This window comes from Urocitellus parryii, chromosome 8 (genome assembly GCF_045843805.1).
Source record: "Urocitellus parryii isolate mUroPar1 chromosome 8, mUroPar1.hap1, whole genome shotgun sequence".
Taxonomy (NCBI): Eukaryota; Metazoa; Chordata; class Mammalia; order Rodentia; family Sciuridae; genus Urocitellus; species Urocitellus parryii.
In genome coordinates this window covers 75,565,607-75,582,329 of record NC_135538.1, presented here as the reverse complement: position 1 = coordinate 75,582,329, position 16,723 = coordinate 75,565,607, and the positions used below count along the sequence as shown (strand labels likewise).

Here is a 16,723-nt window from a genome sequence, read left to right as displayed (position 1 = left end):
GGAGTAGCTTCCATAAGGCCCCAGGGTGAAGAAAAGCATAAAGAAACTATGGGATGGCATGCTGATCTCCAGAACTGTGCACAGAATTTGAGCAAAACACAATGGTGTGTTTTGGGAAGGAGGGTGAAAGAGGGCTGAAGTGAGGTCGAGAGGTAAACACAGGTGAACTCATAAAGGAACTAATGTGGCATGCTGAAGATTTAAGGAATTTATCCTGGAAATAAATAGAGGACCATGGTAGGGTCTGAACAGGGAAGACAGCTGCATTTTAGAATAATCACTCAAGAGTGCAGAAATGGGTCAGAGGAGGGCAAAAGCAAAGGAAGAGTTAGCAGACAAGAAGCTAGCAACAGGTGTCACTAGGTGAGGAGACAGTGGCCCTGACTAAGGCAGAGGGGTGGAGGAAAGTGGACTGAGGTTCCCAAGGAAGTAGCCACCGTAGCTGATGACTACACTGGAAGAAGGAAAACCCCAATGCAATGCCACAGGATTCCTACCTTGAGGACACAGGTAGAGGCTGACATGACTGAGACCAGAGCACTGGAAGAGGAGCAGGTTTCAGATATGAAGGATCCATTCACTCATAAGTCTCAAGACACTTGACTCAGGAAACCCATCAAAGAATTCCAAGGTTCTTCTTTAAGTATTTTTAAACAATAAATAGGTTTTAATCTGTCTTTCCAGATCATAAATGATGAGAAGCTGAAAGCTCAGGGGGAAGGATTTGTGCACAGAAAAAAACAAGACTGATGGGAGGACCTCAGAAGACAAAAATAACAGTAATAATTTTAAAAGTCGACCTGGGAATGCAAAGGAAAAAGCAAAAGAGCCCTTCCCATCTCAGTAGGGTAATCGCAGCACATCACAAGGAGAATGGGTTACAAGATTAACCTAATCACTGAGAAAAGGTTAATTTGTGCTCTGTATGCTCTGTTTTAATAAGCAGGGGAAATAGGAAATGGATTTTTAGAAAGGCACAGAAAGAAATCATTGCTCAGATCAAAAGTCCTACTTCACAAGCTTTGCGAGGTAGAAAACTTCACATCGAAACCCTAACTCATCACTGTGAGGGACTAAACAGATGAGATAGATCCCACATCTCTTCAGAAGAGAGGTGCTTCAGGAACCTGTCGCGGCTCCTCTACCAAGACCAATCATCCTGCCTCAGCCAGCATCCTGTGGTTCCCCTTTATCTCCATGAGAAGAGCCTGCTATTCTGTGATTGCTGGCAAGGTCTGTGGTTGATTTTATTCAAAGTGACATTACATTGGCTCTCATTTTAAGAGCATACACTGCTCCCTCGGTAATTAACTTCAAAAATTATAATAGCGAAAGGAAAAAAGAAAAAAAATATTCCCAGGCACAGAATTAATCAGTATTAATTGCATTCCTTACCTGTCCCTTATTATGACTTCACCACAGGACTGGCAATAAAATGTGCAACATTCTTGGGCTTGTAAGCTTTGATTAAATATTGAAATCAGTTCTAAAGAAAATCAATGAAATAGCGAGTCTTAGAGATTTGGAACAAATATATTAGCATACTTAAAGGGTTTACTAGTCACAATAAATTACCATCAATACACACTGTTTATGATCTATGCAGACATACACATTTAATTAGTATTACTAGATGACTCAACCAGAAGCAAACACTGCGAAGTGTTTTCAAAAACAACAGATTTGCCAAGAGTTTCAGAGCTAGGCATTGCCCTAGATTACCCATATAACACACGGATGAGTTACTGCTCTCATTCTATGAATGCCTGCACCAGGGGTGAGTAAAGATGGCCTGCTTCCTTCACCTCTAGCCAACTACCAGATCTTCCCTATGCTCAGTTTTTCTCTGCTGTCCTTTGGTAGTTTGTCATGAGTGTGACTGCTCGCACACAGAGCTCCTAAAATGTATGTTTAATCTGGTTTTAACAAGGTTTATATCCATGCTGGCACATTACCAGGATATACAAACAAAATGAGTCTTGAAACTGGCCTTTCTGGGGCAGGTCCCTGGAAACATTATAGTTTCAAAGAAGAGTCCAATCTTCCAAGACCAAAATTCAATTTCTGATGAAAGCTGTGAGAAAATGTTGAAAGTAAAGGGGGAAATGTGTATTTTTCACAATATGAGAAATAGCAGCACAAGGCAGCATGCTCCCTTAGTTTCTGTTATTCCATTTGTAGAAAATAAAATTTTTTTCATTAAAAAAACTAAAATATTTGCCTATAAAAACATAATTGAAGAAATGAGGTCATAGCCATTAGAAGCAAGAACGTTGAATTTGGTTTGGGTTACTTTGTATATATTTTAAAGACAAAAAAAAAACTGATGCTAGAAAATTTAAACCTTGGCAATTAAGAACTCTAGTTTAATTTATAAGGGTACACAAATTCCTATAGCACTAAGGTGAAAAAAAAGGAGACCTAGGTAAGACATACAAAATGTTCTTTCTAGACCAATAAACAAATTTTCAAGGAAACACTACCCTCTGCTGGCCACTGGGTCAGGTTTAAAAGACAGAACTTTCAAATACAGAGGGATCCTGGGAGAGCAATGCTTCTGGGGCTGAATCCAACACCAGTGGTGTCGAAGATTCCAGGTAGACAGTTCCATTGCTGGGTCACAAATCTACCTATATTATGCTCACAATAGTGTATCAGCATGATGTCTGTTGTGGTTGTCCTGAATAGGGTGTTCTTATGAAAAGTGCATTTTTAACAATCCCTGAAACAGCCAAATGCTAAAAATTTGAAGTCACTTCCTACAATACAATCTGATTCAAGTTCATATCATCAAGTATATACCTGATATTTATTTATTCATTCATCAAATATTTATTTCCTACCTATGATCTGGAAAGCACTAAAGCAATTAAGTGCCCAGGAATCTACTTTACCCTTTCATGCACCATGTAACAGGTCTTTGAAACTTTTTCTTTTCAGATACCTGAGTAAAATGTTTTATAAGTGTAAAGAAATAGGAAACCAATGTACACAAACAGTATGCAAACCAACATATGGCAGTCAATTTATTTCATCCTATAATTAATTTCAGTTTTGCTATTTGTATGTTCACAGTTATAGAATATGGGTAGGCAACAACTCAATTCTATTTCCCTGCAGGTCTCTATTCCTCCATCCCTCAAACCACAATCCTAGACAACACTGAGGCTTTCTTGCCTGTCTTTCCCCAGCTCACAGACTCCACACAAAATTTCTGCTATGGTTATTGTTGCTAATGGAGAAGGTGATGACATCAAAGATATAAACTCCCACAGCCTCTTCCTGGAAACCAGTACTACCTTGACCCGGTGTTAAGTACACTCAGGGTGTCTGTTAGTCTAGTTTTCCACCTCATTTTCCTTTCCATGATTATTTCAACTGTCATTCTCAGTGTTTATCCTAAGCCACTTCAGCTCCATGACATCTTTCTTCACTGCCCCTTGTTCTTAAAACCAACTCTTACCATCAAATTTATTATTTGCTAAGCCAGAACATTAGCAAAAGTTATTCTTAGGCAAAAAAGGAGTGAAACTTACTCTACTGTTTCCCCTTTTCACATCATTTTAATCCTCCAAAGCATACTACTTAGACTTTAAGAAATGTAATAAACCAATTATTTTTTCAATAAATAATGAGAACTTACAAAAAGAAAACTTTTCTACGTCCTTACTGAATCAAAATGTAATTTGAATTTTGTATACAGTTACAAAATACTGTGTTTGTAACAGTCACAGTGACAATCAAAATCAAATTATGCATCACATTCAACTTTAGGAACTTTTCACGTGCTGCTCAATTTGGAATAGTCTCTATATGGATGGGATAATTTTCATCATTCAGTTCTCTGGTCAAACATCACCTACTCAAAGTGGCCTTCCCTGACTTCCTACCCTCTGCTAACGCTAAGTCATCCCCCATCCCATTATTTGCTTTACTTTACCTATAATGTTTTTCTCACTATGCAATAAATTATTTGTTCAGTATCTATTCTCTCCCATTATCATTTAAATTCCATGAGAGTAGAGACCTTCCCTAGCTTGTTCATTACCATGTCCTCAGCACTTAGAGCAACCCATTGCACAGAGTATGAGGTAAGCTGTATGTTGAATGAATTTCCATACAATGCTTTAAGATCAACCAGGTCTTGTACAATTACCATCTGATTTCATTTTCACATTTTCATATCCCACTGTGAGCCAGGAAATTTTAGTTAAAGGAGAAAAAAAAAAAAAAAAAACAAGGATTCTAGGGAAAAACTCTGTACCTTCCATTTGATTTTGCTGTGAACCTAACAGTGCTCTAAAAAACAAAGTCTACTTTTATAAAGCAAAACACTAAAAAGAAATAAATAAAGCCCAGAAAGTTTAAGTGACATGTTCAACTGCACATAGCTAGTAAATAGCAGTGCTATTTACACCCCAGATCTTCTCTCTCCTAGCCCTTCCAGGCACTGATAAGGAGTCTTCACCTGGGAAAAGTTCAACTTAAATAATAAATATCTTTGTTTTCTAGCAAAAATGTAAATGAAGAACGGAAGTGGTAACCGACTCACTTGTGCTGAATTCTGTATGTGCCTGCAGCCGAAGGTGCAGTCCATCTCCAGCGACATACTGCAGTCCACGGCAAGAAGAAGGTACAAGCCTGACCTCTGCTGGGAGCTGAACCTCTGTGCAGCCTGTGGGGGTTTTCATCTGGAGCAAGGATGGCATTATGGAAACATCCATGGGCATACCTCCTTCTTTTGGCTCCCTGAAAATTAAAAATAAAACTCAAACAAATTATTTCCCTTTGATGAAAACCATACAATAAAAGAAACAAAAATGGCTAAACATCTCTCTATTTCTTTTCACTAGAGACCCTAAAACCATTGCCTCAGAAAAAAAGCAGCAAACAGATCCTAAAGGAAACCAAGCTACACTAGAGTCTGATCAGATAAGAGAGTACCCTTCACTGTCACAGCAAGGTCAAAGTCTCCAAACACATTTCTTATCCTTATGAAGACCAGCCTTAAAATCACCTTGTACCTTAACTGATATTACAGAATTTTGATAAGGAGAACAGGATTAAGTGAAACAATAGATACAAAACAAAAACTTTCTGTCCAATTTTAAGAATACTAAGAATGAATGGAAAAAAAAAGTAACACATGAATCCCAGGTATGAGAGGACTAATTTAATTTACGATAAAGACCAATTACTATACTCAGTATCGGCTACAAAAATAAAATGCAGTCCCTGTCCAACAGGAATGAAAAACATAGAAGAGGAGAGGACATACACAGAAGTAATTGCAATAACAAAGAAAGTAATACCGAAGTAATAACGAAGAAAGCGATGATGGCATATACGGAAATGACCTCCTCCCATAAAGCTGAACTGTGCTCCGCATTGTAACAGAGGTGCAGAGAACCATGGTTACTTTTAAATTTATTTATTTTTTGGTCCTGGGGATTGAACACAGAGCCTGGCTCATGCTAAGCACCTCCTCTGCCACTGAGCTACATCCTCAACCTCCCATGGCTTCTTCTTAAATGCAGAAGGCAAGCTATCCACCTAATGTCTCATTCCATCTGTTTGAGAGTTACCTAAGAACAGAGGGCAGACCATGTGTTCAGGGGTGAATCTTGGTTAGGCTTCTTCATTTGTCTTACAAAGTCTTAAGGTTACTTAATGGCTAGTACCTTTTCAATGTATATGGATCTTGCACTTCATTGGGAAAACAGAATATCAAGAATCTGAGGTTTGTTTTGTTTTGTTTACAAGTAAGACAGTCTCAAACTCTTGAGTCAAAAGTTTAATTTAAAAAAATTATACTTAAGAAATAATGATTCTCAAAGGCAGGGATCAGAAAACTGTCTATAAACAGTCAAACAGTAACTATCTTAGGCTTTGTGGATCTATATGGTCTCTGTTACATATTCTGTATATTTTTTTTAAACAATCCTTAAAACAATCCAAAGCCTATTCTTAGCTCACAGCTTTTACCTAATCAGGATATAGGTTAGATATAACCCAAAGGCCACAGTTGCTAGCCACCACTCTAAAGATACACTGTGTCATTTTTGCTACCTCAGTGATTTCCAAACTGGATGAAGTTGTTGGCATTTACAGGTGCCTCCAGGGAGACCACTGGGTGCATAAGTTCGCTAATCACCACTCCATCTCTGGCTTGCCACTTTTCTTCCCCTTTCTGAAAATTCAATTACATGAAACAGAGCAAGGTAGGTATCAATGCAAGGATAAGGGAAGCACAGTAGTCTGGCATGGATGTGAGAAGCCAAGCATGGTGAGAAGAGAATACACTAGAAGAAACATTAGGTGTGGAAGTTGAACCCTAAGACAGATAAGGAAGATACCTAGGCTGGAGATGGAAGGGGAGCACAGCATGGGGTTTCAGAGCCTGCTTGGCTCAGGCTGTTATAAAGAAATACAGTCCATGGGGATTGATTCCAGAACCACCAACAAATACAAAAATCCTCTGATGCTTAATTCCCTTATATAAAATGATGTAGTATCTGCATATGACCTGCACATATCCTCCCATATATTTTAAATCATCTCTAGAATAAAGTATCCAATACAAAGCAAATGTTATGTAAATAGTTGTTTTACTGTATTGTAGAGGTAACAATGATGAAAAAAAAGTCTTTATATGTCAGTACAGTTGCAATTGTTTTATGAATCATTTTTTATCTGAGGGTGCTGAACTCAGATCTGGAGGGCTGACTGTACCACGGACTGAGAGAGCTAGATAAGATAACTCTGGTGTCTCTTCCTCTTCTTATAAGGACATTAATCTTATCACAGAGCTCCACCCTCATGACCTCATTGGAAACCTAATTACTTCACAAACCCCACCCCGAACACCATCACTTTGAATAATTAGTGCTTTAACATATGAATTTTGTGATTTTTGGGAGGACACAGTATTCAGTCTAAAAGAGGGCCCAAGAGGTATTTACAATGAATGGGGAAAGGGAAAGCAGCAAAGAATGCCAGGAGAAGACTAGTTACACAGGGGGACCTGCCAGGGAAATAAATACCATGAGATAATAAGGGCAAGTATGCTTAATGTGGGAAATTAGAGATACAAAGAGAAAAAGAAATAAAACTAGAACGGATCCTATAGTTGTGGAATAGAGTTGGAAATATCTGTGTGAAGCCATGTTTTTTGTTGTATGCAGAATAATATAAACATAAATTTATATATGTATATCCATACATAAACATTACATATAAATCACATGCAGACACGTGCGTGTGTGTGTGCGCGCGCACACACACACACACACACACACACTGGGGGAAATGACACCCCAATAGTAATGAGCATACTTAGAACTCAGATATTGGTCTGTAAAGGTAATTTTCCACTTTAAAAAGAAAGAGCATGTCTTTGAAAAATGACTACAGTCCTGGAGGAGGAAAAGAATGAGATGAGGCTAAAACTATTTGCAGTACAACAAAGTAAGAAAAAAATCAAAGAATGATAGGGAGGGACATGTCAAAAAGACATAGAAACTATCCTGAAGGGACTCCCTTATAGTCACATCTGCTGTAATTCAAGCAAAGAAGCAACCCACTGAAGAAAACAGGTATATTTATTCTTATTGATGTAAATAAATGAGTAAAATTAAAATCTGATGAGGAACAGAGTATTAACATAGTCTTGTATCTATCCAATTAATACTTTCTGATTACAAAAGGAAAAAAGTAACCTTAGAGGGAGACACCTGGCACACACCACCTTGCATAGGTGCTCCAAGTTGGCATAACCAATAATAGAACAAATCAGAATCATGCGCCATCTGATTTTGATAAGAACACAGAAATCACTCTGGAATACACCTGCCAAAGATGCATAACCAGAATCTAACCTTGAGAAAATAGATAAACTCAAATGGAGGGATATTCTACAAAACAAGTGTGCTATAATTATCAAAAGTGTCAAGATATGAAAGTCAAGGATAATGAGTAACTCTCTGAAACAGACTGAATCATGCCAAGAAAATGCAATACATCATTCTGACCTGGATTCCTTTGCTATTAGTGATATTTCGTGGAAAACTGGCAAAACATAAATGGGGACCTGAGTATAAAATGGTAGTAACATACTTCCCAGCTGAGCATAGGGGCACATCTAATCCTTGACCCAGGCTAAGGCAGGAGGATTCAAGTTCATGATCGGTCTCAGCAACTTAGCAAGACCTGTCTCAACTTAAAAAAAAGAAAAAAAAGGACTGGGGATGTAGTTCAGGTTTAAAATGTTGGGCTGGGGATGTGGCTCAAGTGGTAGCGCTCTTGCCTGGCATGCGTGCGGCCCGGGTTCGATCCTCAGCACCACATACAGACAAAGATGCTGTGTCCGCCAAATACTGAAAAATAAATATTAAAGTTCTCTCTCTCCCTCTTTCTCACTCTCTCTCACTCTTACTTTAAAAATAAAATGTCCCTGGGTTCAATTCCCAATGCCAATAAATAAATAAAACCATATTTCCCAATTTTGCAGGTTGCAGAGTGTTTCTTTAAGAAAATACTGTAATCAGAGATTCTAATTTTGTGACATTGTCCACAAAATTCCTTTATATTTGAGGCATTATTATTGTTCTCTTAGATACTTTCAGTTGTCATACTTTGTTTAAAATGATCCAATAACTTCACTAAGAGTACAAGTCCTTTCTGTGTTCTGTAAGACCCAGTGATAAGATAGACTCAGCTCCTACAAGCCCTGGAGTCCAGGTAGTTAGAATTCCTGGAATTCTGCAAATCAGATGACCTTACTTTGGTAGGCTGAAGGTCAATCCTGGTGAAAGCATTTACACCACAGGAATCAACAAATGCTGCAATTCAAGTCTTTGTTTACTTTCTTGTTTTGTTTTCCTGTCAAGTAGGTTGTGAAACATTTGCCTGCCCATTAAAGTAAGACCCTTCTTTAGATGCCTTCCCACTCCACCCACATCTCTCTGAACTGGGCACCTTTCAACAGTCTCCCACCAGGTATCTCATAGTTCCATGCCTCAGCCCTTTCAGTTCATTACTCAAATGTTACTTTCTCATTTGAAATAAAAGGTGTAAATTTTTTTTCTTCTTAGCTCTTTTTCTACTGTATTTTTTCCAAGTATTTTCCCTACGCAATAATAGTCTATATTTTATTTAATTTGTAACTTTCTGCCCACCTCTCTCCAACAGCCATTATTAAACTGTAAACTTGATGAAAACCAATATTTTTGTTTTTGCTGTTGCTACTGTTTATAGCTATATCCCTAGCACTTTGCATTTGAGTTTGGGCACCAGAGTAGGAACTCAATAAATATCTATAGGTTAAAAATGAATGGGAGCTGGAGTTGTGGCTCAGCAGTAGAGGCACTGGGTTGGATCCGCAGCACTACATAAAAATAAATAAATGCCCAACTATAACTAGAAAAAAAAATGGTCAAAGTTTATCCCAAGAATGCCAAAATGTTTTAACCTGGATTTTATTAATGTAATTACATAGATGTAAAGATTAAAAGGTGGGATTATTATCTCAATATATACAAAAAATTGTTAGAGAAAAATACAATATCTGGTCTTGATCAAACCCCTAGTAAGCAATGAATAGAAAAATATGCAATCTACCAATAGGATCTACCAAAAATCTATTTCACCATACTTAATGATGAAATGGTAGAGGCATTTGTTCTTTTAAGATTAGGAATAAGGTCTGGTAGAACTGAGCGGTGAATCCCTCTGGTCCTGGGCTTTTCTTGGTTGGTAGGCTTTTGATGGTGTCTTCTATTTCCTTGCTAGAAATTGATCTGTTTAAATTGTGTATGTTCTCTTGACTCAGTTTTGGTTGATCATATGCCTCCAGAAACTTGCCGGTGTCTTTGAGATTTTCTATTTTACTGGCGAATAGATTTTCAAAATAGTTTCTAATTGTCTTCTGTATTTCAACAGTGTCTGTCATGATATTTCCTTTTTTTATCACAAATTTTAGTAATTTGAGTTTTCTCCCTCCTTCTTTTCATCAGGGTGGCTAAGTGTTTGTCAATTTTATTTATTTTTTCAAAGAACCAGCTTTTTGTTTTGTCAATTATTTGAATTGTATCTTTTGTTTCAATTTCATTGATTTCTGCCCTGATTTTAATTATTTTCTATCTTCTACTACTTTGGGGGTTGGTATGTTCTTCTTTTTTCCAGAGCTTTGAGATGTAATGTCAGGTCATTTATTTGTTGACTTTTTCCTTTTTCAATGAATGAGCTTAAAGCAATAAACTTTTGTCTTAGCACTGCCTTCATAGTGTCTCAGAGATTTTGATAAGTTGTATGGGAGTTCTTATTTACCTCTAAGAAATCCATATGCAGCAAAATGAAAATAAACCCCTATCTCTCACAATGCACAAAACTCAACTCAAAGTGGATTAAGGACCTAGGAATTAGTCCAGAGACCCTGTGTCTAATAGAGGAAAAAGTAGGCCCAAATCTTCATCACGTCAGCTTAGGCCCCAACTTCCTTAACAAGACTCCTAAAGCACAAGAAATAAAATCAAGAATTAATAAATGGGATGGACTCAAACTAAAAAGCTTCTTCTCAGCAAAAGAAACAATCAATAAGGTAAAGAGAGAGCCTACATTTAGGGAGCAAATCTTTGCCACTTGCACATCAGTTAGAGCACTAATCTCCAGGATAAAGAACTCAAAAAACTTAACACCAAAACAAACAAACAAACAAACAAACTAATCAATAAATGTGCTAAGGAGCTAAACAGATACTTCTCAAAAGAAGATATACATTCAATCAACAAATATATGAAAAAATGTTCAACACCTCTAGTAATTAGAGAAATGCAAATCAAAACTACTCCAAGATTTGATCTCACTCCAGTCAGAATGGCAGTTATCAAGAATACAAGCAACAATAAGTGTTGGTGAGGATGTGGGGGAAAAGGTTCACTCATAAATTACTTGTGGGATTACAAATTGGTGCAGCCTATTTGGAAAGCAGTATGGAGATTCCTTAGAAAACTTGTAACAAAACCACCATTTGATGCACCTATCCCACTCCTTGATCTATACCCAAAGGACTTAAAATCAACATACTATAGTAAAGCAGCCACATTAATGTAAATAGCAGCTCAATTCACAATAGCTAAACTGTGGAAGCAATCTAGATGCCTTTCAATAGATGAATGGATAAAGAAACTATGGTGTATATTCACAGTGGAATATTACTCAGCATTAAAAGAGAATAAAATTATGACATTTTCAGGTAAATGGATAGAATTGGAGAATATTACGGTAAGCAAAGTAAGCCAATCCCAAAAAACCAAAGGCCAAATGTTCTCTCTTATAAGAGGATACTGATCCATAATGGGGGGACATGGGAAAAATGGAAGATCTTTGACAGGGCAAAGAGGAGGGGGCAGGAAAGATGGAATGTGATGGACATCATTACCCTAGGTACACGTATGACTGCACACATGGTGCAACGCTACATCGTGTACACCCAGAGAAGGGAAAAAATGTGCTGTAGTTGTGTACAAATGAGTCAAAATGCATTCTGCTGTCATATATACCTAATTAAAATAAATTAATTAATTTTTAAAAAGATTAGGAATAAGAATATACTCAATCATATCAATATTTACACTAGCAATAAATGTTCAGGGAATTCTAATTAAAATGCAGAGATTGTCAAAATGGATTTGAAAAAAACACCCAGCTGTTTTGAAAAACAGTTGAAAAAATTTTAAAAAAATATATGTATATATAAAGACAAGTTAAAAGTAAAAAGGTAGTCAGGCATGGTGGCACACACCTATAATCCCATCAGCTCAGGAGGCTGAGACAGAAGGATTGCAAGTTTGATGCCAGCCTCAGCAACCCTAAAAAACTTAGTGAGGCCCTGTCTCAAAATAAAAAATAAAAAGGGCTGAGGATGTGGCTCAGTGTTTAATCCTTGGTACAAATAGTATAGTAAATTAATTTCTGATAAAGATACTAAATTATTTCAATGAGAGAAATAATGGTCTTCTTGACTAATCGTGATATAACACCATTCCATTCTACAGAAGATATATTCATTTAGAAGAAAATAAACACCCCTATCCAACTCACTGCAAATAAAAAAAATGAATTCATCATCCATAGATCAAAACACAAAAGGTAAAACTATAAAACTTCTAAAAAGTAGGCCAGACATAGTGGCGCACCAGTCTATAGTCTCAGCTACTTGGGAAGCTAAGGCAAGAGGATCACTTGGGCCTGGAATTCAAGGGCAGCCTGGGCAACACAGTGTAACCACATCTCTAATAATAGCAATTAAAAAAAAAAAAACTTAAGAAAAAACTCTCTACAAACTTTTTTTATTACAAAATATTAGTGAAGCCAGACACAGTGGTGTACACATATAATCCCAGCAACTCAGGAGGCTGAAGCAGGAGGATCACACCTTCAAAGGGCAGCCTCAACAACTTAATGAGATCCTATCCCAAAATAAAAAAAAAATAAAAAAGGACTGTAGCTCAGAGGCAAAACACCCCTGGGTTCAATGCCCAGTACCAAAACCCCAAAAATGTTATATAAAAAAGTGATAAACTAGACTTCATTAAAATTAATTTTTCTGTTTATCAAAAGACACCAACTTAGCCTTTTTTTTTTTTTTAAAGAGAGTGAGAGAGAATTTTTTTTTAATATTTATTTTTTTTAGTTCTCGGGGGACACAACATCTTTGTTGGTATGTGGGGCTGAGGATCGAACCCGGGCCGCACACATGCCAGGCAAGCGCGCTAACGCTTGAGCCACATCCCCAGCCCACCAAGTTAGCCTTGAGCCATTCGCTGAAGTTGGGCACATTCAGCTCTAGTTTACTTGAATGTTACTTTCACTTTCACTTTCAATAAATTTACCTTTTGTTTAAAAAAAGAAAAAAAAAATACCACATGTTGAGCATGCCTAATTCAAACATTCAAAATCAACTAAAATGGAAAAGTTTCAGATATTAGACAATTCCAAACTGAGAATTTCAGATCAGAGACGCTCAACAAGTAAAGTACATGTAATTATGCAAGAAAACTAGAGGATATTTGTAAAAGAAAATGTTTGAATTGCCAAAAAGCATATGAAAAGGAGCTCAATGTTATTAGTCATCTGAGAAATGCAAATTAAAACCATGAGATGCTACTTTATATCCACTAGAATGGTTCAAACCAAAAAGACTGATGATACTAAATGCAGGCAAGAATGTGAAGAAAATTGAAGCTCCCCTCTGGTGAGTGTGTAAACTGGTATAATCACTTTGGAGAACTGTTCAGAAGTCTCTCACAAAGAAGTGCACACATCTATCATATGACTCAGCAATTTCACTATAAAGTATTGACTCATGGAAAATGAAAATATATGGGGCTGGGGATGTGGCTCATGCACGCGGCACTGGGTTCGATGCTCAGCACCACATAATAATAAAATAAAGATGTTGTGTCCACTGAAAACTAAAAAATAAATATTAAAAAAATTCTCTCTCTCACTCTCTCTTAAAAAAAAAAAAGAAAATATATGTCCATCAAAAGTCGAAAACAATGTTATGGCAACAGTACTCAACTTGGAAACAAGCAAAACTTCTAGCAATAGAATGTATAAATGATTTGTGGACCATTCATTTGATGGAAAACTACTCAGCAAGAATAAAGATCTTTCTTGCAGTGCTAGGGACTGAACTCAGGCCTCCAGCATGCTAGCCAAGTATTCTACTGAGCTACACTCCAGCCAGAACTCATGATTTTTGAAAGAAAGAAGGGAAAAAATCCAGAAGTACTAATACCCGCATTTTAAAATTGAAGAAAGTCAGATCAATTTAACCTATCTTCAAGGAAGCTAGGATTTGAAGTCAGTTCTCATCCCAAATCCAAAACCTCCACACCAGATCTTGGCAGATTTAAAGAAAAGATGAAAAGTTGAGCATCTATCTAGCGGTGGCACTGTATAATAAAAAATTTCAGGATCTTAACTTCTCACTTATTCTATTTGAAAGAGCTGTCAAAAGGAAGTAGGCGACAGGGCCACAAACCATTAAAATTGCTGACAATAAGAGAACTTTTTTTTTTTTCCAAGAAATTCTTGTCAATATAGTGAATAATAAAAGTTTGCAGACTTCTCATTGGAACTTGGAAAACGAATAAAAGATAATGAGCTCCAATAAGAAGTCTGCAATCCCTTTTAGGCATTCACTGAACATGGGTTTATTGATTGTGTCCCTCAGTTCCTCTGTATTGAGCAGTTTGGGAAGAGAAAACAAACAACCTCCAAAATCCCCAAATGGAGGTTATTTACAAAACAGGAAGCCCAACATTGGAAGTGATCTTTACATGGATGATCCTGAATAAAGATAGTCAGGCATTTTTTATGGTTTTATTGGAAACGCCTGATACTGCCAATGGTGTTTTACGTCACTCTTCCTCAAACTTCAACATGCATTTGAATCCAGGGAATATTGTCAGAAGTCTAAGTTTTGCTTCAGCAGATCTGGTGTGGCGCTGAAACCCCGAACTTCTAAAATGCTCCCAAAAGATGTGCCGGCTGTCAGTCACGGGGAGGGAGTGGTGCTTCGCTCCGAGTAATCATGACGTGCAAACAGCTAGAAACAGGAAACTCAAAATCCGTGGTTCTGAGGGAGGCGGAGAATGCCGCTGGACTCGGCGGCAGGAGCGCGAGCTGGGCTCTGCCTAACCGGGTCTTACCCCAGGATCAGCACTCCCAGCCCGGCCTTACCCCACGATCAGCAGCGCGCTCTGCAGCCGTCTGCGCACCTCCACGAACACACGCGTCTCCACCGCACTGGCTTCCATCGCCAGCACCCGGTCCGCCCTGGATTGAGACGGAGGTTCTCACGAACCCGGGCCACCAGGGACAGGAGCAGTTGCACGTGCAGCTGAAATAGAGGAGGCGACCACAGTGGCAGCTGCAGCACCAGATCGCTCGGCTGGCGCCCTCTGTCAGCCCACAGCGCCGCCTGCCGGGCGGAGAGTGCGCCTCCTTAAGGTCGCGGCCCCACCCCCGGAGCACATTCTCAAAACCCGCTGAGAAAACTGATGGCCAGAGCCAGGTTACACTTCCTAAAAGCACCACCTACCGGGTTAGCCTCCCTGTAAAAGGATTATAAAAATCGACGGTCGTGGGGCACACTCTAGCTAGTTTGCTTAGGCATGAGATAATGGACGGAAGTGATCAGGTGGACTCTGTCCCTAGGAGGGGACAATCAGAAATAGGGTCTTTTGTTAGCCTCTGAGACAACAAAAATGTGAAAGATCAACTTGGCATTGCTTCTCAGTTTAAACAGGATAGCTTCAAGATTGAAATAGTTTCAAAATGTAAGGAAGTTTTCTGCTACCTATATAAAAGAGTGTGATTCAAGTCTAGTATTTTAAATTAAAGGATCAATCATTCATATAACTTGGAATAATTCCAGATAACACATTTCTACTATTTTACAAAGTAAAGACTACCTCAGATAAATCAGAATTTCGTTACAAGATAATTTTTGAAAGTTTACTAAAGGATCTACTATAATATACATACTTATAATGCAGAAATGTAAAAATATAAGATCACAGTAGAATTTCAAAAGGACTTCTTTAAAAACAAAGAACACTTATTTTAAAAGAAAAAAATGATGGTTTGTATAAAAAATTCTGTTTATTGATGCTTCATTTTATCATTTCAAAGTCATAATTACTACACACCAAACTTGAAGCATATCAGTTTAAAAAAATCCTTAAAATCTATAAAGATACTGGATTAAGATAATTTTTCTAAAATCAGTTTTTGGAGTTTTAAACTTTATGGTATTTGCTGCACAAATTCTTGTTCCGTCAGAATAATTTGAAATCATGCATGGAACTTGGTAAAAATAAATTAACTTGGTAAAATTTAGTAAAAAAAATAAACTTTTCTATTCGTTTTCAACTATTTCGTCTATTTAATGGATGATGATCACTTGATATACTATTCCATCATTAACCCCCAAGGCTGTCATAAATACTGACATATCAAAATAGATAACATTCTTAAAACAGCATATTTTTTAGAACAGCATGTTCTTAACAATTAATGTTTTATTAGCTTAAAAGAGTGTTATATTCAACAAATAGTGCTGGGAAAATTGGATATCCATATGCAATAAAATGAAATTAAACCCCTATCTCTCACCATTCACAAAACTCAACTCAAAGTGGATCAAGACTAGGAATTAAACCAGAGACTCTGGGTCTGATAGAAGAAAACTAGGCCCAAATGTCCATCATGTGAGATTAGGCCCTGACTTCCTTAATAAGACTCCTACAGCACAAGAATTAATATCAAGAATCGGGCTGGGGATGTGGCTCAAGCGGTAGCGCGCTCCCCTGGCATGCGTGCGGCCCGGTTCGATCCTCAGCGCCACATACCAACAAAGATGTTGTGTCCGCCGAGAACTAAAAAATAAATATTAAAAAAAAAATTCAAAAAAAAATATCAAGAATCAATAAATGGGATGGACTCAAACTAGAAAGCTTCTTCCCAGCCAAAGAAACAATCAGTGAGGTGAATAGACTACAATTTGGGAACAAATTTGTTTTTAAATATTTTGTTTTAGTTATAGTTGGATACAATACCTTTATTTTATTTTTATGTGGTGTTGAGGATCAAACCCAGGGCCTCACCCATGCTAGGGGAGCGCTCTACCGCTGAGCCATAACTCCAGTGCCAG

At 37.6% G+C, this 16,723-nt stretch overlaps 1 protein-coding gene across 2 annotated transcripts in view; it reads right to left on the bottom strand.

Annotated features, from left to right (window-relative positions):
- Ube3d (ubiquitin protein ligase E3D) overlaps positions 1-14,958 on the bottom strand; it is a 153,160-nt gene extending 138,202 nt beyond the window's left edge. For both annotated transcript variants that reach the window (XM_026410996.2, XM_026411003.2), the window contains exons 1-3: positions 14,749-14,958; positions 4,553-4,749; positions 1,396-1,486 (exon numbers count right to left, since the gene is read on the bottom strand). In XM_026410996.2, coding sequence (XP_026266781.1) covers positions 1,396-1,486; positions 4,553-4,749; positions 14,749-14,825 — 365 coding nt within the window. In that variant the 5' untranslated portion in view covers positions 14,826-14,958. The remainder of the gene's footprint in view (positions 1-1,395; positions 1,487-4,552; positions 4,750-14,748) is intronic.
- Between the last annotated feature and the right edge of the window lie 1,765 nt (positions 14,959-16,723).